Source organism: Balaenoptera musculus, chromosome 10 (assembly GCF_009873245.2).
Source record: "Balaenoptera musculus isolate JJ_BM4_2016_0621 chromosome 10, mBalMus1.pri.v3, whole genome shotgun sequence".
NCBI lineage: Eukaryota > Metazoa > Chordata > Mammalia > Artiodactyla > Balaenopteridae > Balaenoptera > Balaenoptera musculus.
Window position 1 is genome coordinate 12,684,766 of NC_045794.1, and position 23,789 is coordinate 12,708,554.

A 23,789-nucleotide genomic window follows, 5' to 3' on the forward strand; every position below is an offset into this window, starting at 1 on the left:
GGTGGAGAAAAAGAGACAATAAGCGTAAATATAAGGATGTCAAATGGTGATAAGTGTTATGGAGAAAAATGAGGCAGGAAGAGTTCTGTGGTGCAGGTGGGGATGCAGTTTTTGTAGGGATGGGGATAGAGTAAGCTTCTCTGTGAAGGTGCTATTTCAGCCAAATCCTGAGGGAGCTGCGGACCCCAAGCAGGTAACTGGGAGGAGAGTCTGTAGGCAGAAGGAACCACAGATGCAAAGTTCAAGAAGCAGCACTGCGCTTGGAAAGTTCAAGGAAAAGTTGAGAAGGCAGCGTCACTGACGTGGAATAGAGACGAAGAAGAGTAACTCAGAAGGCAGAAAGGTAGCAAGGGAACAAATCGTGCAGGGTTTAACCAGAAGGAGATGATGTTCCCCTGGATGGTTCAAGCAGAGGAGTAACATGACCTGACCAGTTTCAGGGATCACATGGGTGAGGGTAAAAGCAGGAGACCAGTTAGATAAGATGACCACTCATCCCAGTTGCTTCAGATACCAGTTTAGATCTGTTATGGATCAGGTAAAAGCTAGTCATCTTCTTTAGCAATCCCTTTCCTCCCCAAAAGGATTCCAACTGGACACTTTTGATAACTTACATGACCACCTTCCTCCTTAGGGTTAGGAGGCTATAGCGTCTAACCAGATACAACATTATACTTGCTTCTACCAGGGTGATGAAAAGTGATGACATTCAAAATTTATTTTGAAGGTGGGGCTGAGAGAAACTACTGATAGATTTAGGTGTTGTCTATGAATGAATGAAAGAGGTCTAGGGAAATGACAAGTTCTGGGGTCTGAGAAATTGGAAGGACAAAGGTGCAATTTATTGAGTTGAGGAAGATTATGGGAGAGGCAGGTTTGGGGGGAAAGATCAGAAGTTCGGTTTGGGATGTGTCAACATTTGAAGGTGCCTATTAAACAATAAAGAACAGTTACTGAGTAGGCAGTTGGAGAAAGGAGCTTGGGTTCTGGGGAGACTTCAGCACTGGAAATATAAATATGAGGGTAGACAGAAAACAGACTTGATGAGGTTATCAGGGAACAAGTAATGAAAAAAGAATGCTACCCAAGAACTAAGCCCTAGGCACCTCAACTTTTAAAAGTGGAAATGGTGAGGGAAAACCAGCAAAGGAGCCTGAGAAAAAGTGGCCAGTGAAGTAAGAAGAAGCACATAAAATATGATGTCCTAAGAGGCAAGCAAAGAAAGTACTTGAGTGAATAGACAGTGATCAACATGTCAAGCTTGTTGATAAGTTAGACAACAAATGAGAATTGATCACTGATCTTAGCAACCCAGAAGTCATTGCTGATTTGCAGAGAAGGCATTTGGGTGGAGTGGTGAGTGAGGAAAAAAACATAACAAAAGCAGAAAAACTGAAGACAGCTGGAACTAAACTTTTGCGGAGGTAAGAGACTGTAGAAAGGCGAGGTAATGGGCAGTAGCTGAGGATAAAAGGATTCAAGTTTGTATTTTGTTTTTGTTTTGTTTTTCCTTGCCTTTAAGTGGGTGGAAACAGTTTGTCATTGAGCTAATCAGAATGATTCAACAGAGCAGGGGAAATCGATGATGCAGGATAGTTAGAGGTGAGATTTGTTGGGGTGAGAAGTGAGATTTGTTGGTCCTTAAATGGGCCAAAGGAGATGGGACCAAGGGTGCCATTGGAGGGAGTGGCCTTAGGGTGGGTGGATCTGTAGTAAGACAATAAATGACAGCGTCTATGGGCATTAAGGGGGTGTATGAGTAGGAGGGATTGATGATAGAAGCTTGTGAAAGTTCTCATCTATTGACCTCTTATAAACACATGCAATTTCCTTAGGTCTGCAGAGAATCATAACTGCTGTGCTACTATTCTTATACATTCCTGATGGCCAGCAGCCCCATGCCAGCATTTTTTTCTGGGTTAGGCTGCCAGGCATGTCACTGTTCCATGGCTCCATTCCTGGGTCCAAGGCTAACCAATACCTGTCCTCAATATATGTCTCCCCCATTTCTCATTGCAGTGGTTTTCTGAGTGTCACTTCAATTTGCCAACTGCCCACGGCCATGCCACACAATTTCAGCACTTCCCTAAAATCATTTCTCCTGCCCACCGTAAAGTGACTTGCATGTTTTGCTTGTTGCCCTTCGATATATTTAAAGAATCTGGATGTTGGACTAGTACGGCAATGCTCATGATGTCTGCCTCTGATTTAAATACGCAAGCAAGTGCCCACTCTGGAAAAGTTGGTCTTCTGGGCAAAGGAACTTTCCAGAAGACCTCATCGTCCCCAGTTATATGGAAATTAATGGAAAATGCTCATACGTTTAGGGAGGAAGCTGGGTGCAGGAGGGGGACCCTTACCTAGAGGTACTTGCCTTCACAGTCAAATTGTGTCACCTTAGAAAGATGACCCAGGCCCTCTGAATTTCAGCTGCCTCTTCTACAAAATGAGGGTCTGGACTAAATGATCTTTAATGTTCCTTCCAGTTTTAGGATTTAGTTCATAACTGAGTTCAGAGTAAAGGCAACAAGGTTGATGATACAGTAAGAGTAACTACCTTTTTCTAAGAATTGTGCAATATCTAAGTCCTAACTAATAAAAGCGCCAAGCAAAAACACATATTCCTGGAACCAACAAAGGAGGAAGTCAGATATTTTGTTTTAAACTAAGTTAAAAGAGAGATTTCTCTGAAAAATTCTACTAATCTTTAGAAATTACTTGAGCTGGTAATACCATAACTTACCCAATGATTCGCAGAAAAGGATATTACACTTGCTATCATTAAGCTATAAAGAATTTATTTAGAATGTAGTGGAAATGGCAGGTATTTCTAATTCCTAAGAAATTTTTATGTTCTGTATATGAAAGGGGCCTAATTATAATTTACTGCTAAGTATTTGCCTGAATATTTTTATATTCCCCAATGTTATTTTAAATGTTCTAATTACTTATTAAGTGTACGGAGGAAAAGAATCTCCCAAAGTCAGTAAGAGAGTAGGCCTAATAAACTTCAGATCTAACAAAGGTGACTGTGGTTTAATATACATTTTCCTCTTCTTAATTTCATGGCATATCAATCTTAACTCACCCTTAGGGTTTTTGTTTTTTTTTTTCTTTTCAAAGAGTGCTCTCTTCTGCAGATGTTGTTTTTGACCAAGTTGCAGGTAATTTATGCAGCTTACACCACTTAAGTCACAGATGTTTTCTTTGGCCAAGTTGAATATACGTTCTGTGGCTTGAGATGAGGAAAATAAAAATCGATTTAAAAGACTTACTCTAATACAGATGTTAAAGACCAGCTTTTGTGTATGAAGAGGATACTAACAAATTGTTGTCGGTCAGGCTGAGTAATAAAAATAGATTTTGCCATGTCACTCATTTTTTACAATGTTTTTCTGTTGAATTCTCCTTATCATCAATGTCACACATTTGTAAAACGACTCACCAAGTTTAAAGGTATGAAATACAAATGGAATAAAACCAGTAAGCTTTTATGGATTTAACCTTAGCCTCATTAACATAATTCTATCACCAGCTAAACTAATGGGTCACATTAAAATAAGAAGCAATGTAATAACTGTCAGAGAAAGATGGATTTTAGGCAATAAATACATTCCATTCTGCTCCAAGGCTGAATATTACACCTGACTCCCTTTGGAATTCCCAGGGAAAGGAAGAGCTTTGCTGCCAGAGCAGAGAATGTGAATCAAATACTCGCTCATACTTCACCCAATGCCACCTTCACTCCCCGGAGATCCTGGGCAACACCGTGAGCCTCTCATAGTCCGTCCTAAATTAAATGGTAGAGATAACGTTACAGCTTTCCATTCAGTCCATGTTCTATGCATAGTACTTGATTTTCTTATAAAATTAGGTTGGACCCCCAATGCAAACAGGAGCGGCACTGAGGGGGAGAGAAGAGAAGGAAAGAGAGGACCAACTAGTTGAGTATAACACTTGCAATGATTAGCATATTTAAAGGCAAACAACCCTGTATCTATACCCCATTTTGTAAAAATAGTATGTCTCTCTCCTTTCTTCATATCCATAGGTTCTCATATCAAATATCATGGATTCTGAAATTATTTTAAACAAAAGGACATCTGACATTATGGAGCAGGGGGAATTTTGAAGAAATTTAAAATGTCATTTAGGGAGATGATAGAAAATGATAACCAGAAGCTGTTCTGTAACTAATACGTACATGACTCTTTATATTATATAAAGTGTTTTGTATACATTAAATTAAGGCTCATTTACTCTTAACAAAATTTAAAAAGGCTTCATGTCTCTCTCCTTTATGAACTAGATGGAATTTGATATTTTGAGCAGGAAGAGACCATATTAGTTTGCTAGGGCTGCCAAAACAAAACACCACAGGCCGTGGGGCTTAAACAGCAGAAGTGTATTTCCTCACAGTTCTGGAGGCTAGAAGTCCAAGATCAAGGTGTTGGCAGGTGTGGTTTCTTCTGAGGCCTCTCTCCTTGGCTTGCAGATGGCCACCTTCTAGCTGTGTCCTCACGTGGTCCTTTCTCTGTACCCATTCATTCTTGGTGCTTCTTTGTATGCTTAAACATCCTCTTCTTACAAAGACACCAGCCGGATTGGATTAGGGCCCACCCTAATAGCTTCGTTTTAACATAATCACCTCTTGAAAGGCCCTATCTCCAATCACAGCCACATTCTGAGGTGCTGGGGTTTAAGGCTTCCACATGTGAATTTTAGGGAACACAATTCAGGCCATAACAGAGACACAGACCACTCAAGAGGCTTTTGTGTGTCAACTGTATTCCCCACCATATGAAATTGTCTAAACAATATTTAGCCATTCACCACTTTTAGTCTTGTTTCTAAGGATGGGGAACATGAACCTCAAAGCCATCCTAAGCTATGAGGCTGAGCTGACCTTGCCTTCTCATGAGAAGAGATAGACAGCAGAAGGGGGACCCCCCTGACCAGTTTCTGCCAAGAATTTCCAGACTTCTCTACCAAACAGGAAGAAATGTTCTAACCCAATACTATACAATTCAAATACGGTGAGAGCCACAAATGCAATTTTAAATTTTCTAGTAGTTGCATTACAAAATAGTAGAAAGAAATAGGTGAAGTTGAGTTTAACATACTTTATTTAACCCAGTAAATCCAAAGTAGTATCATTCCAACGTGTAATCAATGTAAAGAAATATTAATGAGATATTTTTATTCTTTCTTCATACTAAAGTCTTTGAAATCTAATCTGTATTTTACTCATGCAGCACCTCTCAATTCAGACTAGCCACATTTCAAGCGTTCAGTAGCCACATGTGGTTAGTAGCTACTGTGTTGCACAATATAATTCTAATATTTTAATACATTCCCTGGAGCAGATGTTGTCTTGAGTAGTGAAATTTAATTATAAACCCCTCTCAATCTAATTACACCTCCACTTATGAAATATTGTGATAACTTTATTTTCTTTGGAATAGCAGTGTGGAAATTCTCCCTAATATATCTAGGAAAATATACCTATCAAAAGATCATAAGTCTTCAAGCAGGTGATTTGTGAATGTTACTCATTAACAACTGAATGAGTTGTGAGTCTGCATTCACAATGCAGAACTGAAATGCATTATGTCTTTCAGAAAAGAATGCAGAGATAATGGGTAGAGTGATCTTGGAATAATCTATTGCCTCATATACCACCTGAGGGGAAAAAATGTTACATGGCTTGTTTGAGGTCCCAGATCCTTTGGAGATTTTCCTGAGGATCTACTTCTCACCTAGGTCCACATTCTCAGCCAGACTCAAAGAAACCCCTACTCCAGTATCTAAATCATATTTCTTGGGCCACTGAGAAAACTTCTAATTCATAACAGTCCTTGACTCTGCCACTGAGAGCTGATGACTTTTTACAAATATAATCACTATAAAAAGGCAGAGAATTTAAAAACTCAATGCCTGTCTGGTCTTACCTGATGCTTGAATCCTAACGTCTCTGTTTAATGAATCGTGACTTATGTTTTAAGTCTGTCATTAGATAACATTTATTGAGTCCCTACACTTGGCTAGTTCAAAATAAAGATGAAATAATTTATAACACATGGCTGCCATTCTTAAAGAATCTAATAGGACGCAGTGGAATCAGGATTTCACTCACATAGGTCACACAGGAAATAGTTAAGGGCAATAGAAGGTCAGAGAAGGGATAGAGCATCAAGAGACAGTCATCAGATAAGGCTTCAAGGAGAAAGTAAGACTTTTTCTTTAAGATGATCAGAAGAGAAGAAAGAGTACACTGAGGGGAAATACATGAGTTGAGATAGAGTAATACCTGTGTGATGGTCAGTGGGAAGATTGGCTTTACGGGGCAGCAAGTCTGTGCGGGAGAGATGGTGGCGATGAGTAGCAAGTGGCCAGTGTACGTAGAATCTTTAACACTTGGCATATTTGGATTTGACACCATAGACATTGACCACGATAGATCATTGCACAGATAGGATCTAACAGGAGCAAAGTGGTGTTTTAAGACCTTTTAAACCATCACTGGCAAAACGAAGAAAGAATCAAGTAAGAGGCAGGGAAAGGGAATAAGGGGCTGTTGTAATGAATGCTAAGTGTGATGGCAAAAGCCTGGATGTGCAATATAATAAAAGGAATAAATAAAAGGAAGATATGAAAAGAAGTATTAAAAAATAATGCGATCTGAGACTGAGAAGCAAGAGGAGAGCCTCAAAATTGTCAGCTTAGACAATTGAAATAATGATGTTGCTCAGGACAGAATCAGGGGTAGGAGGAAAGCAGAACCGATTTGAGGAAAGGCAAGGACTCCACATTCCATTTTAACCTTATGGAGTTGAGGTTAATAGTGAGATACTTGGGTAAGAACAGATGATAGGTGATGGGAAATCAATACGTAAAAAGTTGGATCCAGAGATTAGGATCTGGGCAATGTTCATATCAGATAACTAAACTGATTTTATCTACCCATCAGGAAAAAATATATAGATGTCCTAGGGATTCTAATCATAGTCCGAGAAACTCACTCCGAGGAGCAATTCCACAGTGTGTATCTTTTAAAGAGACATAGCCCAGGCTCAGCCTAACAGATCATCTATCTCTGCCTCAGACAACCTCACGCTTGCTTCCAAAGATCCAAGTTCTGCAGGAGTCAGAATCACTGGAGGACTTAGTCTCTGACTCATAATGCTATTAGCAGTGACAATTATGAAGGATGTAAGAAGTGGAAGTAGACTTCTGTGTTTCATCAACAGTCTTCATCATAGGGCAAGTGAGACGATACAATGTCTAGAGGAATGAACAATTCATTGCAAATGAGAAAGGGGTCCTGACATCTATTGTGAGTTATACTTGCCCAAGACCAACTCATTTATTTCCTCTGTCAACTCTTGTGCCCAAATTTGTCAGGTTGCCTCTGGAAAGGAAAATGCTTCTTTTTCAGTTGGACACAAATTTAGGTTACTGCAATAGATCACGTCAAGAATGATTCTGACAAACTTCTTGGTTCTGGACATGATGATGATATTCCAGAAAGAAGGTCCAGACCTTCCCCCACAAACACATAACACTTGTCAAAAGAGTGAAATGGCTTCTAGGGCTTTTTTGCTAAACACCAGGAGCTGTAGGACAGACTTGGGAATGTGAGGCAGATAATGAAAAGAAATCCAAGTAACAAGCAAACAGTGTGGACAGCTGTCTGTCAGGGACATGCTGATGGGCAGAGTATGCTATTATGTGTACCTGACAGCAAGATGTTTATCCAAACAAGCAATGTCAAGGAGATCTGACAGCAGGTAAGAGGGACCCTGGCTTAAGAACTTGGATTAAGGCATAGCACTTTGTGTACTGGAGGAACTTGAGGCAAGGGCAATGCCTAAAGGACACGGGTGCAAGGAGGGGACCAGGAGAGATTCAGCAACTGGGAACCAGACAGCAGACCACCTCCTAGAACTGGGGAACAGACAGGCATTGGTATCAAGCCTACAAGTCCAGTGACTCAGTTACTGGAAAGGCATATGAAAGGGCACATGAAAGGGCACAGATAGAATGGTTTACTTAACTAATGGATTAATTTATTGATCAAAATTAAATGTCTAAAAGAATAAGATAAAGAAATCAGTCCTCTAACATTTTATCAACCATCCGGTCCTCTTCCATCAATCCTCTTCCTTAAAAAATCATATTATCTCTTTAGCTTTACCCCTCTTAATTTTGACTAAATTTTCAAGAAGCCATTCCTCTGGCTAAATTATTCCAAACAGTCTCCCGAGCAAGGAAGGCAGGTTTTTGGCTCAGCACCAGACTGAATCTCCCCATAAGAAGGGAGCACACCACTTTCATTTTTCTCCGTCTTTTCAGTACAGATTTTTGTTTCTCACCCAGAAAATTCGGTATCATATGGGCAGTGCTAACTCCAGTGTAGATGACACAAAAACTATTAATAGATTATGTCTATAATAAAGCTGAAGTAGAAAACAGAAGTGTTCCAAAAAGAGAAGTATAAAATGAAAGATGCAAAATATTCTGCCTTGCAAGTTAGATAACCGTCTTTGTAAAAGGACATATTTCGAAAGCAATATACACTCTTTATGGTGCTCTTAACTACCTATATTTGGAATTTTTTGCCTATTTTTTTCTGCTGGTTAATGAAGGAAGGAAGAATATTTTAGATTAAATTAATTTTTTTTTAACTTATCTTTGCTCAGAGCCAGCTCCTCCAAAATCACTCTTTGCAGTGAATAAAACCCAGACCTCGGTGACTTTGCTGTGGGTGGAAGAGGGAGTAGCTGATTTCTTCGAAGTCTTCTGTCAACAAGTTGGCTCCAGTCAGGAAATAAAACTCCAGGTACTGTATGCTCGGATTTTCCTTTTCTGAGTTAATTTTGATTAAGGCTCATTATCCGAGCAAAGTGAAAATCTTCTCTTTCTTTGAATGATATAAAATGAAAATTTTCATGTGCACTTTTGGTTTTCAGTGATAGAAATTTAAAATTATTCTTAGAGCAAGCCCAAAATGTGTCATAACCAACTTGCCAGATCACAAAGTTTATTTCCATCTTTGTATTTATCTTTTTTTTTTTAACATCTTTATTGGAGTATAATTGCTTTACAATGATGTGTTAGTTTCTGCTGTATAACAAAGTGAATCAGCTATACATATACATATATCCCCATATCCCCTCCCTCTTGCGTTTGTCCCCAGTTCTTTGCCACTCCAGGTCATATTGAGGTTATATTGAGGCATTTTCCTATTGGCCATTAAACTGATGGAAGGGATAAAGAAACTGCCATATAAAATATAATTTAACAAATATGAACTAATTGCCACTTATGAGAAAGGCATTGTATGGGACACAAATCATAGAATCAATACTTGCCTTCAAAAAATGTTTTTCATTTAATTGTGGATATTTCACTCGAGTAGAAATAATTAAAATAAAATATAAGTGCCAGAAGAGAGATCCATACTACCAAGAGAATTTAAAAGAAGTTAGTAAGGAGGACGATTTTGTTTGGGAAAATGAACGCTGAGAGAGCTGATCGTTAAAGCTTTAGAATCACAAATAGCAGATATGATGAATAGTGAGTTTTTCAAAAGGTTAAATTGAATGGAAGGAGAGAAATGGACCTGGGTGGATAACGAAACCACAAGAAAAAACTATTTTACAGCCAGACGTGGAAGGAAAAGGGCAAATTTGTGAGGGATGTCACAAAATACAGTGCAAAGACTAATACTATGAACATGAATAATTGATGTTTTTTAAATAATGCAGTTCATGAGATTGAAAAGAAAAAAGGATTTCTGGGAGTACGAATCTTTTCATATGAGTGTTAAGATAATTTGCTTTGATTTCTTTCCCCTTCTGATAGTCTGTTCTACAAATGTACCTCTTTTTGATCTGTACTGAACAGCTGAATCTTTTTTCTATCCTAAGAATCCTTTTGGAAAATAGCTACTCTGCCAGTAGTGAATTTTCTTCTCTGCAACTACAGTAATGTCTCCCTTTAAGAAAACAATGGTTACTACAGCTGAGTCCTGTTAGCAAAAATCTTTCCTTAGAATCATTCTTTTTTGGGATCGTGAAAGAGATGGGAGTGGGAAATCCGTGCTCATGGCTCTCACCTCTTTAGGCAGAGCTGTTTTCAGATCCTTGTTCTGAAAAAGAGTATTATGCTGCCTCATCTTTTTATACTGTGCAGTTGTACTTATCAGTGTCTGGCCATTGGCCCACCAAATTAACAGCTTCTTCTACTCAAGAATAAGTTAATATTAAAAGTTTTGGAGAACACAAAGTCTTTATGCCTTTGGTGGATGCTATTTAAAAGCCGAGAATGCAGACAAAGGGGATAGTGTTCTTAATATACAAAGATCTACTACAAATGAAAAAGATAAAGACCAACAAACCAAAACAAATATTTCATAGAAAATAAACACAAAATGTTCTTAAACATAGAAAAAGATGATCAAGCTCACTCATGGTGAAAGAAATGCAAAATAAAACTATAATGAGGTACAACTTCCACTAATAAGATTAGAAAAGCTCAAAAAGCTTGCAGATTTGTTGTGTAGAAACTGATGTAAGGAAACAGGCATTGTCACACACTGATGGTAGGTGGGTCCCTTGGAAAACGTCTATGGACGATAATTTGTCAATAGCTTACAAAATTAGAAATATATAACTTTTTGAGCCAGCAATTCAACTTCTAGGAATATGAGTGGTTGTATATGTATGTATATCCATACATACATACACACACATATGCACACAGGTTTTGTGTGTGAATGCATATGTGTATATATACATACGTATATTAAATGAGTGTGTGTACATATACATATGTTCCCATAATTGTGAAGTTATATTCATTGTTGCATTGTTAATAATAGCAAAAAATCAGTGACTGCTTAAACATTTATTAATAGGGGACTGGTTAAATAAAGTATGTTCTTTCACTGGATTTCTATGCAACCCCTAAAATGAAATAGCTTTATCTGTGCTAATATGGAAAGAGTGGCAAAATATACTGATAAACAAGATAAAAAATAAGCAGAATGATGCGTAAACTATGTTAGCACTTACATTTTTAACTATATTCTTTTATGTCTATACATCCATAAAATACAGATGGGAAGAAAAATAACCTACCTGACAACAATGGCTGCTTCCATGGAAGAGAATTGGGTAGATGGGAAGTACAGAAAGAAAGAAATATTTTTCACTGCTTCCTCTTTTGTTTTTTTAAATTTTTTACTCTGTGCACACACGTTACCTACTCAACTATGAAAAATACTGATAATTTAAAAACCAAAATAGATGAAGATAACATAACATTTATCTTGTTTTCTGCATCTCCAGGAACCGATTTCTGTTTCTTCTCATGTCGTGACCATCTCCAGCCTCCTTCCTGCCACTTCCTACAACTGTAGTGTCACCAGCTTTAGTCATGACAGCCCCAGTGTGCCTACATTCATAGCCGTCTCAACAATGGGTAATTACAGGCATTAGTGGACTCTGGTGTCTTTGGAAATTATATCTTTCCAGATTTTCCTTAAGTTTTCTTTTTAAATATATATAATCCATCTTTTTTTAAAAAATAAAACTCAGCTTTCATTGAAAAATTCCAAGCTTTGAGTTCAGGGAGACTTTAATTCCAATCCCTAACTGCACTTAGTAGTTACGTGATTTAGGGAAAGATATTTACTCTCTCTGAACCTTTGTTTTTTCATCTGTAAAACTGGAATAATAATATGTACCTTGTTGAGTTGTTTTCAGGCTTAGAAATAAAGTACATGAAGCTCTAGCACATGCTGTCTAAATGCTAGTTGTTATTATCTATTTCATCATCCCCCATCATCCTCTTCAGTGGTACCCACAGTACCCTAATCAGGTCAGATGCATCTATTCTAGCCTTGACCTTTAGCTGTCACTGATCAGATAATGGTGAACCTAAATTACTGGATCAAAGCAGAAAAATTTCCAATCAAGCAGAAAGTATAATTGGGGAAATTAGATATTAATGAAAAGTCCAGAATAATGCTATTTCCTTATTCTTTTTCTGAGTTACATTATTTGTTTTACTTCCCTGCTTGAGTCTAATTCTGTAATCTGAGACCCTCTCTGAAGCTGCCTGTAATAAAACCACTCTTACCGTCACATTATCCCTTTACTGGTTCGTTTTCATTTACATAACATTAATATGTTTTGCCACTACATCCAGAGACCACTAGAACAGACTTCTTTATTTTCTGTTTTTAGTTTTTGCTTTTTCAGAAGTGAGGGCAAAAATGGACCTGAAAAGTATATTAATGGTCTCTCATTTTGACATCCTTTTACATTTTCTAAAAATACTTTAATGTTCATGATTCCTTGTCATCTGTACGGCAACCCAGTGAAAGAGGTGATATTATTAAACGTACTTGCAAGTGAGGAAAATGAGGCCAGAAGAGACTGGTAAAATAGCTTCCCCAAATGGCAGGTAATAGTCAAGCGAACTTGAACAGTCTCTTCTGACCATGAGTCTAATGTTCTTTCTGTTCAAGCACCTCTACCCATAAAATGGAGCCAAGATGGCCCAAATGGAAAGTGGAAAATACCAAAAGCCTTAGAGATTGCGCAGGCCCGCCAGTTCTGTGACTTTGTGACCAATGCAGAGGATGGTATCTCCTCTTTTCCTCTGGTCCACTTTTAAGAGTTTTATAAAAATATTTGATCTACATTCCCACCTTTAACATCTTGGTCTTCCAGATACTGTGTGAAGTAGGCAATGTGTAAGTGCCATTGAAGATGGATCATAGAAGACCTAGTATATGAGAGGAACCCCTGTTCTTAAAGACCCTGCAACTTATTAATAAGTTTAATCTCTTGAGTTGTGCAGATGGAGAAACCTCTAAACATATGGTTACAGATCATCAGAATGCCTACTGCTAGCGATGTGTTAAGTGCTGCAGCAGATGGCAGCTTGCTAATGCCTTTTTCATATACATTATTAGTTGTGAGGGAAATATACAGCTGTGCTTTCTGACTTTAAAGTCATGGGCATAAAATGAGAGCCTGCCCCTCTCTAAGCTTTTGAAAATGCTAAACAGTGATAATACATGATAATGACTTCTAGATTATTTTTGCAAGTGAACCCAAACCATGGCAGAGGCATTCTTGACATTTCACAGTTTCCTTTGATAAGAACATCCTGAATATGGGCCTTTGAAATGGACTCAATTCTTCCAGCCACCCAAACACTATTTGTCAATCTACTTTACTACGTTAAGAGTTGACCGGGAAGAGGCCATTGCTGGGAAGAGGCCATTGCTGGCTCAGAGAAACATCATTGTTGCTGTTGATGTTATCATCATAAGTTTGTTAGTCTTAAGGTCAGATGAGAAACAATGAATGGTTCTGTTAGTTTCCATGTCGTGGAAGCTACAATGAACATGTATGGCTTTTCTCTTTAGTTACAGAGATGAATCCCAATGTGGTAGTCATCTCGGTGCTGGCCATCCTTAGCACACTGTTAATTGGACTACTGCTCATTACTCTTATAATTCTTAGGAAGAAGCATCTGCAGATGGCTAGGTAAGTTGTGTTTTGCTCATCTTTCACCCACAGCCTTTAAAATACTTTTGTTTATCATACACGTGTGGCTTTTGCAGACCTAAATTGTACAGCAGTGAGTTTGCTTTCAGTTTCTATTTTGTGTTTTCTAAATAGACTTTTCAATATTATTTTAGAGAACAGTACCATTGAAATAGTAAAGCAAAAGATTGTTTGTTTACACAAAGTCAGACCTCTTACTATCAATCTTGTCATTTTAAGTAGCCCATACATTGGGATTCATTCATTATATTTGGATACTTCCAAATATATTTTGGAGTAAAAGAAAGATCTATGCCTACTCAGTACAATTAATGAAAGGAGTTAATATATATGGAGGCCACAAGAAAGAAAAAAATCCCTTCCCTCATTAGTTCTGTTGAAGATGTTTTAGCAGAAAATATTTTTAGAATTTATGATTAGGTCCCTTCAAGTCCCCCTATTAGTTCTATTCTTACCAGGGCTGCAGGCAGTTTCATTTTTCTTGCAGTTAGGGAAGTCTTTTGATTTATGATTTTGTTGATTCCCTATTTTCTTTGACCACTGATGCACTTCTTATCAGAGCACATTTGCAAGTACTTTCTGTGATCCTCTATATTATCAAAACAATCCATCAATTCTCTTAAAAAAAAAAACTATTGCCTAGTTGAGTGTTACTGGGTTTGGGAAATTTGTATAAAATTTATATTTGCCCGATGCTAGCCTGCTGAATTGTCAATTAACATCCTTCTCCTTTCTCAGAGTTCTATCATTTACTTATTCATAAATAAACTTATCCATCTGATAATGAGTCAATCACTGGCTTAGATAGCACAATCAAAGAAAAATCAGAAATCCAAGCTGTCCACTAGGAAGTTAGCACCTAGCTGGAAATACATGAATAAATATATTTAAAGGTATAAACTGACCTGTAGCAGAAAGGAGATAAAAATGGGATACCATGAAAGTCGAGAAAAGGGATTAGTTCTGAATATAAAAATCAAGCTTCTTGAGTGCTAGCGTTTGAACAAATCTTAGAAGGATAGGGAGGGTGGTGGTACGGCGCTGAGGCTAGAATATAAAGCTCTGAAATTACACTCCTTGGGGTCAAATCCTAATTGACAACCTACGCGACCATGTGCAGTTCGCTGAAACTTCATTCATGAATTTAACAAATATTAATGGATACCTGCTGTGTGTCAGACTCCCCTGGATCCTTGGGACATGGCTGCATCAAAAACAAACGAAAATCTCTGCCTTCATAGAGCTCGTATGCTCGTTGAGGTGGTAGACAAGAAATAATAAAGATGAAAGTAAGAAGATTCTGTGGTATGTTAGCAGATGATAAGAAAAAAACAATAGAGTAGAGTAAAGGAGATTAGCATTCAGGCATGAAGGGGATGAGAGGAGCTCTGGAAGGCAGGTAGGCCTCACTGAAAGGGTGACATTTAAGAAAAGACTTGAAGGACGTGAGGAAGTTAGTCATGTATTATCTGGAGGAAGAGTGTGCCCAGTAGAGGGAACAGCCAGAGCAAAGGCCCTGAGGCAGAAGCGCAACTAGCAAGTTCAAGGAAGAGGTTCGTGTAGCTAAAGCAGAGGAAATGAAAGGAAGAATAGCGGGAGATGATGTAAGGTCCTATAGGGCTTCATAAGCCGTTATCAGGACTTTGGCTTTCATTCTGAGTAGAGGGCAGCCATTGCAAAATTTGGGGCAGAAGATCTGACTTATATTTTAACATTTTCATTTTGACTTTCATGTAGAAAAGAGTCTGTATTGAGGCAAAGGCAAAAGCTAGTATATTAACTGGGGGAGCTAGCTAATCCAGGCAAGAGTTGATATTGGTTCAATCCAGAGTAGTGGCAATGGAGGTAAGAAGAAATGATCAGCTTCTGGATATATTTTGAAAATAGAGGAGTTTACTAACGGGATTTGCTAGCAAATTGAGCTTGGAATGGAAATGATTAAGAGTCGAGGATGATGCCAAGGTTTTCGGTCCTACCAACAGAAAGGATGGAGTTGCCATCACCTGACATAGGATTCTAGGTGAGGATTTCCGAGCTGGGGGAACATCAAGACCCCAGTTTTGGAAATGTTAAGTTGGAGGTGACTGCAAGTGCAGGTGTGGAGTAGGCAGAGGAACATAAAAGTCTGATGTTCAGGAAAGAAGTCTGGATTGAAGATAGACATTTGGGAGTTCTTAGTATACAAATGGTATTAAAGCTGTAGACTGGATGAAACCTGGGAATTAAGCGTATATTAGAGAATAGAGCACCAGCACAATCTAATATTAACATTTTCAGAGAGAAAACAAAAGGTAATGGCAAAAAAAGAAAGACTGACAAGGCATCCAGTGGAGCGGAGGGAAAACTAAGATTGTGGTAGCCTGGAAGCAAGGGAAAGAACATTTATCAAAAAGAAATGATAACAACCCCACATTAGTGGATCGTTAGGAGCAATCCTGCAGTAACAGCATAGTGTCATAGGAAGCATGCAATAAATGTTAGCTCATAATAGTAATAGTGGAGGGAGTGGTAACAGAAGTAGAAATGGAAGTAGTGGTATTTATGAAGGCATTATTGCAGGAACATCCTTGCGATGCATACAGCAAAATATTTAGGAGAAGCGATTCTACTTCAGCCAGCTGGTCATTAGAGCAGAGATTCTTAACATTTTTTGTGCATGATTCTCTCTGGCAGTCTAATGAAGCCTGTAGATTTCTTCCGAGAATAATGCTTTCTTTCTCAGTGCATAAAATAAAACACATAGGATTAAAAAAGTAATTAATTATATGAACATATGGTAATCAAAGTATTCAGAAAACAAATGTGTTATATGCTTCTTTATTAACACATTAGATAACAATATTTAGTAGAGTATCTAAGCAATCTTATAATTTCATCAGAGTGATGACGATGAACAATATTTCAATATCTGCAGCAGGTCTATTGTAGAAAAATATCTTCAATTTCTATTAGCAAATCTCACAAGTGCTGATGGTGTTATTGGGGCTTGTTGCCTACTTTAATAATTGAAATAATTGTTAAATTTCAGTTACAAGTTGTGAAAATAAAGATGTACTTTTTTTCCCACATATGTTCATAGAGCCCTAAATTCTATCCTCGGACCCCAGATTAAGAACCCTTGAGTTAGAGAGTAAAATAAATGCCATATACAGGAAACTGACATAGGAAAATTAATTGATGGTATCTAATTTATTATACATACAACACAAAATAGTGAAATGTTAGTGTATTTTTCTTTTTTAATAAATTAATTTATTTATTTATATTTGGCTGCTTTGGGTCTTCGTTGCTGCGCGCGGGCTTTCTGTAGACGCAGCGAGCAGGGGCTACTCTTTGTTGCGGTGCGCGGGCTTCTCACTGCGGTGGCTTCTCTTGTTGCGGAGCACGGGCTCCAGGCGCGCGGGCTTCAGTAGTTGTGGCTCGCAGGCTCTAGAGCTCAGGCTCAGTAGTTGTGGCTCAGGGGCCTAGTTGCTCCACGGCATGTGGGATCTTCCCGGACCAGGGATCTAACCCGTGTCCCCTGCATTGGCAGGCGGATTCTTAACCACTGCACCACCAAGGAAGTCCCTGTTAGTGTATTTTTCAAGGAAGAAAGTTATCCTTAGAACACTCAAGTTAGAACAGGCAGATAACTGAAGTAATTAGCACATTATGCCAATGTCAAAATCTCTGCTTCAATTCTGAATAAGTCCATCAATTTCATATAGAGGGGAAAAAATGAGATGTATGCACCCCAGTGAGCTATGCTATTTATGCATGATATTAAACAAAAGGTGGAGAAAGCATGAGAATTATATTGACCTTTTTCCTACACTTCTGGGGAAAAAAACTAACAGTATTTTCTACTGACTCTGCAAAAGCCAATCTATTTCAGTACGTATCACACTTTTCCTCTCAAGTGATGAATAGTATGGGCATCACAACATGAGAGGAAAATTTTGAAGGAAGAAAACAATCCAGTTTGATCCACTATCATTACAGAGAGGAAATCAAAATGCTATAAAAACAAAAAATATTTGCTAAAAATGGAAAACCCTTAGTCTATCTAGGAGAGTTTCTATACGTTACTATTGAAGGCTTTGTAAAAAATATTCTACCCCACATAGTTCAACGATTTATGTTAGGATCATGAGCGCCCTTTGGTAAGCGTTGTGAACCGAATCCTTCTGGCTTCAAATAACTTGATTTGGGTGTGTGCGCCCTTGTGAAAAATTGTTTTATTTTTCTATATTGCATTGTATCGGAAAGAGGAATACATGCAACTTATATTAGCTTTTTAAAAATTTAATGCTGTGATGATTAGCCATTAAAGACTCTCTTTCATATCAAGGTAAAGAGTGCTCTGTTATGCACCAACCTTGATTTTGTGGTTCCTTTCCAACAGGGAGTGTGGAGCAGGAACTTTTGTCAATTTTGCATCCTTAGAGCGGGATGGAAAGCTTCCATACAACTGGTGAGTATTGTTTCAGAACAAGTCTCTAGGTGGCTTACCTATGCTATGTGTGCTCTAAACTTGATCGTACTATCTTTGGGGGATAGATGGTTTTGCCTGATTATCCTTTCATAATTTTGGTGATAGTGGACTTCAAGGTGACATCTTCTTCACAGAGCATATTAGTATATGTAAGTTTAATTCAGGTAAGAAGGAGAGAAAATGAGGTAGTCTGCTGTGTATTCACTATATTACACAAAGGACTGACGCAGTTGTACAAGTTGCCCACAAGTGGGCTGAAGAAGGGTTAATACAGGAGCCTCACGGAACAAGCGTGGTTGAAGGCAGCAGGGGAGACTCCAGGGAAACAGTGGGAGACAGAGCAACATCTCTATTTAAAACTCACATTTCAGTGCCTGAGGATATGAGCTACCCCTTCTGTCCAAAAATCAAGCAGAAGTATACAGCCCAGGGCTCTCAGCTCTTACACTTACAGGCAGATAAATATCAAAGCTAAGAAAGTTCCCTGAGAAACATAGCCTCATGTTTCTTTATGCTTGAGTATTAAGGAGGGAGGATGTATTCTGAGAATTAAGAAAGCATTGTCATGAGACTGAATTGGCTGACGTTATAGCTAACAGCGATCCATGGGAATTAACATATATATTAATATATTAATTAATATACAGAGCAGTTAATACCCAACAAAATTGCTGATTAACTAACCACTTACTATGAAGCCAGCACTGCTTACGTGATCTAGTTTGGTTCTTTCACAAGCAACCATGCAAAGCACATTTAAATATATACATTTCATGTTAATCCTCAGTAAGTGATTTTTTTTCTGTTTTCCTAACTCCCCAAAAATGGTTACTCTGACAGAAATAAATATATAGAGACAGGAAATTTTAGCCACAGAATTAATGAGGGAGGAATGACCTTACTTAAACTGTAGATTCTACTTCCCTAAGTGGGACACTAGTTGAGATCCACTCTAGGTGAAAAATCTAGGTGAAATAGGATTCTCTTTAACCAGACAATATGTTGTACTAGTCTAAAACTTCAACCAGAATGGAATTTTGCTATTCATATCTGATTAATTCAACTGTCAAGAGAAACCCATAAACTCTTGCTGGTAAAAAGTTAGAAAACATTTCTAGGTTTGTTCAGATGTAATTAACACCTTTTCCAAGATTAAGAGACTGACTCACTGATGTTTGTTGCTTGCCTGGCCTACCCTTAAAAAAGGCCCAGTCACAGAGCAGTGATGAGGGGCCCATCTAGGAACTGATCCCATCATACTTGTGACTCAGGAGAGCTACGTATTGACTAACTACACAACTGGTCACAACTTACGGAATTTATGAGAGACCAGTTATGGGAGAACTGAGGCAAAAGAGAATTCATTTCAGGACATTTCTATAAAATTAAGAAAATTATCTTGCAGCTCTGGGCAAAGACAGTTTTGCCAACACTGGCATTTTCTCGTTAACTGAGAATACGTATCTCAGCGGAGATTTTGTAATAACTAAAGTGACACAGTGACATCGTTTTTCCCCTAATTCTCAGAATAACTATAGATACAACCATAGACTATTTTAAAGTCTGCATTAATAAGTGTTCTATTTTGCAAGTGGTCTAAATATCTGAAATTTGATTCAAACCAGGCATTTTAAATTAACAGTCTGCATTAGTGTTAATGTGAAGCTAAATAATTTTGCTCCCACTCAACTGAGTATAAGATTAGAAACTAGGCAGCTGATGAGCTACTTATTTTAAATGAATGGTACGTGGGTGTCATACCTCTGTTTTAAGGATTATTTTTTGGAAGTGATGTATTAATTTATACTTAAAATAATATAGAAAGTCACACCTAACAGTGCAGTTTTATAAGAATGTGTCCTGAAAGCTTGTTTACCAAAATCAGTATACACAGACTAACCATTTGTATTCCATACACAAGCTGCTGTTAGTTATCAAATGATGTTAGATTTCTTAAAATAGGCTTAAGCATCACAAGGGTAATACCCAAGAATAAGACTCGAGATAACTGATGAGGCATTTCAGAGCCGAATTTAACTGAATGCAAAATGTAATCACCTAATAGCAGGCTAATTGACACAAACCAAGTTGAAAGAAATATGTCTGATTACAACAAGATGTGAATAAAACTGGTTTTGGCAATATTATAGCACTTAAGTCCTCACGTTTACATTTCAGAGAATGGAATAATATTTAATTGTAATTAACATGCTTGTCATTTTAATTGACCCCAGTAGGTAATTTACTGATCTCTGTTCACAGTTTGTATTACTAACTCTTGCCACTTTTTCATCTTTACATCTGTTATCTATTAATGCTCACAGGCGTAGGAGTATATTTGCTTTCTTAACCCTGCTACCCTCATGTCTTTGGACTGATTATCTTTTGGCATTTTATATTAATCCTTGGTAAGTGATTTTTTTTTTTTTACTGTTTACAAAGTCTTTAAAAGTTAGCTTTCAAGAAGTAAACCAAAGGGAAAATCCTTTTTAATGATTTTATGTGTTTGAAGCATGTAAAATTATTAATTATGTATTGAAATGGATTAAAGCAGCTAATGGTACCCAGATGTTAACTATAATGTTTTCCCAATTGAATGTTCTCCTTGTGATGTTCTTGGCAAGCTTTTCTTCCATTTATTGCTAAGTTATTTGTTTCTTCATTGAGTCAGTCCATGGCCTCTCATCTTTATAAATGATGCCTTTCATTTTTCCCACCATTTCCATTGATTAGCTCCCTATTTCCAAGAAGGAAAAAATGCAATCAGGTAGAGAAACCCAGAATACTATGTATTTGGGGCCTTCGTGTTTTTATAATAATGCTCACTCAGTGAATATTAAACAACTGACTGTGTGCAAGCCTCTTCGTATAATCCTCTCATTTAATTGTCCACACACCTCTGCAGAGAGTATTATCAGCACCATTTTACAGATGTGGAAATAGAGGTATAAGGAGACTAACTATCTTAACATCACATGACTATATAGAAAATTCAGGTACTAAACCCAAGTGTCTCTGAAATCTATTCTTTCCTCTCTAAAAAGCAGCCTCCTTTAAATTCTTATTCTCTTGACTTTTAAATCATTTTAATAATCAAATCTCAAAGAGTATCCTTTACAGTTTTTATAATATATAATAATAATGATTTTCAATTCTGAGACTAAAGTATCTAGAAGGGCTGTTTCTTTTTCTGAGCCGTAAGTAAAAAGGTAGCAGTTTCCCAGAGGAAAAAAAAATCATTGTCCGTAAGTGTTAGTTCATGGTGTTTAGGTACTAAATTATGTACAGACAGATCCAGAAACCTGGACAACTTGAGAAGGACTCAGAGAAAAGCAATAAAAGTAGTTCATGGACTGGGGAAAAAAAGTTCATGGAGGGTTGGGGGCAGAGTTCAAGATTTAAAGCAATCCCGAGAGTTAGCTATTCAAAAAGACAATTGATCAAACATTCTTCGGCTTCTCCGAAGACAGAATAAATACAGTGGGCAAAGTTAGAATTTGAGTTGCAGTGGGAAAAGAATAAAAGAGAACTTTCTCACAGTGGAGATTGTTAATACCAGAATCTGTATTTTCTTTAAAAGAGAGCTAGGTGGAAAACTTTTGAAATATGGTAGGCACTGATGTATAAGCAATAAATTCAGAAGAATGTACTGGATGATGAGGACCCCTTCACCATTATTCTAAGTTGATTCTTAATAACAAGTCTCCAGTATAGGGCTTCTCCATGGTCAACCAATATTTTAAGTATTTAACATCACATGATACACAGAAATTCCATCTTGACTTTCAAAATATACATTTACTTTGAACTTAACATCTACTGATCATCCTCAAGTATTCTACCTGTCATTAGAATACTTGTAGCCAATACCGTTAGCGTACCCTCCACAGATTTCAATTAAAACGAAAGAAAGATGCATATAATGTTATATTCCTTTCCCTACTTAATTCTCTGACTTTTCTCTGTCATTTTCCATAGTTTGTTTTAAGCTTATATCAGGCAGGCCTATGCTTGTTTGTATGTCTTTCTTAGTAGGTCCCCCTGATGAACACATATTTTGGAATTCTAGCAACTCCTTCAAGGTCTGCTATTTATAGTACTGATCAAATAACATGAGACCCAAGTTAGGGGGGAAAAGAAACCCTGCAGTAGTTTTTAGAAGAATGGTCCTGAGACTGAAAATGGTTATCTCCAGGTGAGAAGAGAAGGCAAAACATAGAGCCCCAGACTTTCTACACTTTTCGTAAACTACACATATATTAACCAATGAAAAGATACCGAACATAAACTGTTTTCAGCCCTAGACTTGTGCTCTGCCAGAAATAAAAGAGGTAAAATTCATGGTCCCTGCTCCTTCAAGTCCAACTCAGTACTCTCACAAATTCACCCTAATTCCCTACTCTTTGCTACTTTTCTCTACATCTAATAAGTTGTGGATATTCTCCCCTGCCTTCATTTGCTACATAGTCTTTTAAAATCCTCCTCTAGATGTGTTTGTCTTCATATTTCACCCACCTGTTAACAACCACCCCAAGAAACACAGCCACACTCTCCTTTCTTAACACTGCCCAGCTTTGTCTCTAAACTATCAACTTCTTGGAAAGATATGTTCCTGTTGATTGTCTAAAATCCACCTGGTGCCTCTGATGGTTGTGTGGAAATCCAGAGACTCTCTCCCTCATTGGTTGCTCAAACCTTTTCCCAGGTGGTGGCAGAACCCGTGTGGAGCCTACGTGCCCCATTGGCTTAGTCCCAAGATTGTATTCTGCCAGGATTTCTGACTTTATTGATCTCAGATTGTATTTCCTGTTCAAAGAAACCATCTCAATTGAACCAGCTCTATCTGGATTCAGTGTTGTTACTCTCTTTTTTTGCTATCATGGTCACCTCATGCTCTATTCACGCATTCATCTGTCTGTTCTAAATCCTCAGCAGTGGGCATTTTAAGCATGCTGCAATATTTAGTTTAAACTGCTCAGCTTTACTCTTGTTGTTGTATGTTCAATTCAGAGAATGACATAACTCTAAAGACCTTTTTTAAGATGTGGGGATGATTTTCGTTTAGCTCATGAAAGAGTAAGTAATGCTTAGGAAATTGTGGTCATTTAACGTTTTTGACTTTACGGTTTTTGGTTTTAGTTTTTGTTTGTTTTTAACCATTGTGAACCCCATGTCTCTGCCATTGCCTCGTATTCCTCTTTGGAATGAATTTCATTCTGGCAGGCTTTCCAAGATGGTCATAACCATGAAGAACTTATAAAGAATGCATCTTAACTTCTTGACGTCATTAGGGTTTTGAACCTAATCTAATATAAGTGAAAGAGAAAAAGTAAAAGAAGCACATCATCCTGTATGCATATATACTGTATGTCGGATGGGTGTTATTTATCAGTTATTCAGAAAGTCTTTCACAATGATAAGATGATGTCTTCAGCCTCACCCAAAATGCTCACTGTGGCATGCACACACACGAGCTCTTTCCATAAAGTGCTAAAGTGAAAATTGCTAGCAAAACCTGAACTTACATGTTTAAAAGTGAATTTTCCCTTGATTTGAGTCTTAGGATCAGCACAGCAATTGAAAATGCGGGAAAATTCTATCAGTGTTGCTGTGGAGTCTCATAATTCAGTCCTGTCTTGTACCACAGCCTTAAGATACAAGAACCCTTTGGAATGTTCGGGAATTCAGCAAAATCTAATCAGAACAATGAAAGTTGTACACAAATC

At 37.7% G+C, this 23,789-nt stretch overlaps 1 protein-coding gene across 1 annotated transcript in view; it reads left to right on the top strand.

The window, feature by feature from the left end:
* PTPRO (protein tyrosine phosphatase receptor type O) overlaps positions 1–23,789 on the top strand; it is a 227,340-nt gene that overhangs the window by 170,814 nt on the left and 32,737 nt on the right. The window contains 5 exon segments of the mRNA XM_036867273.1: positions 8,703–8,842; positions 11,355–11,487; positions 13,448–13,568; positions 17,974–18,042; positions 20,388–20,471. Of these exon segments, the coding sequence (XP_036723168.1) occupies positions 8,703–8,842; positions 11,355–11,487; positions 13,448–13,568; positions 17,974–18,042; positions 20,388–20,471 (547 nt within the window).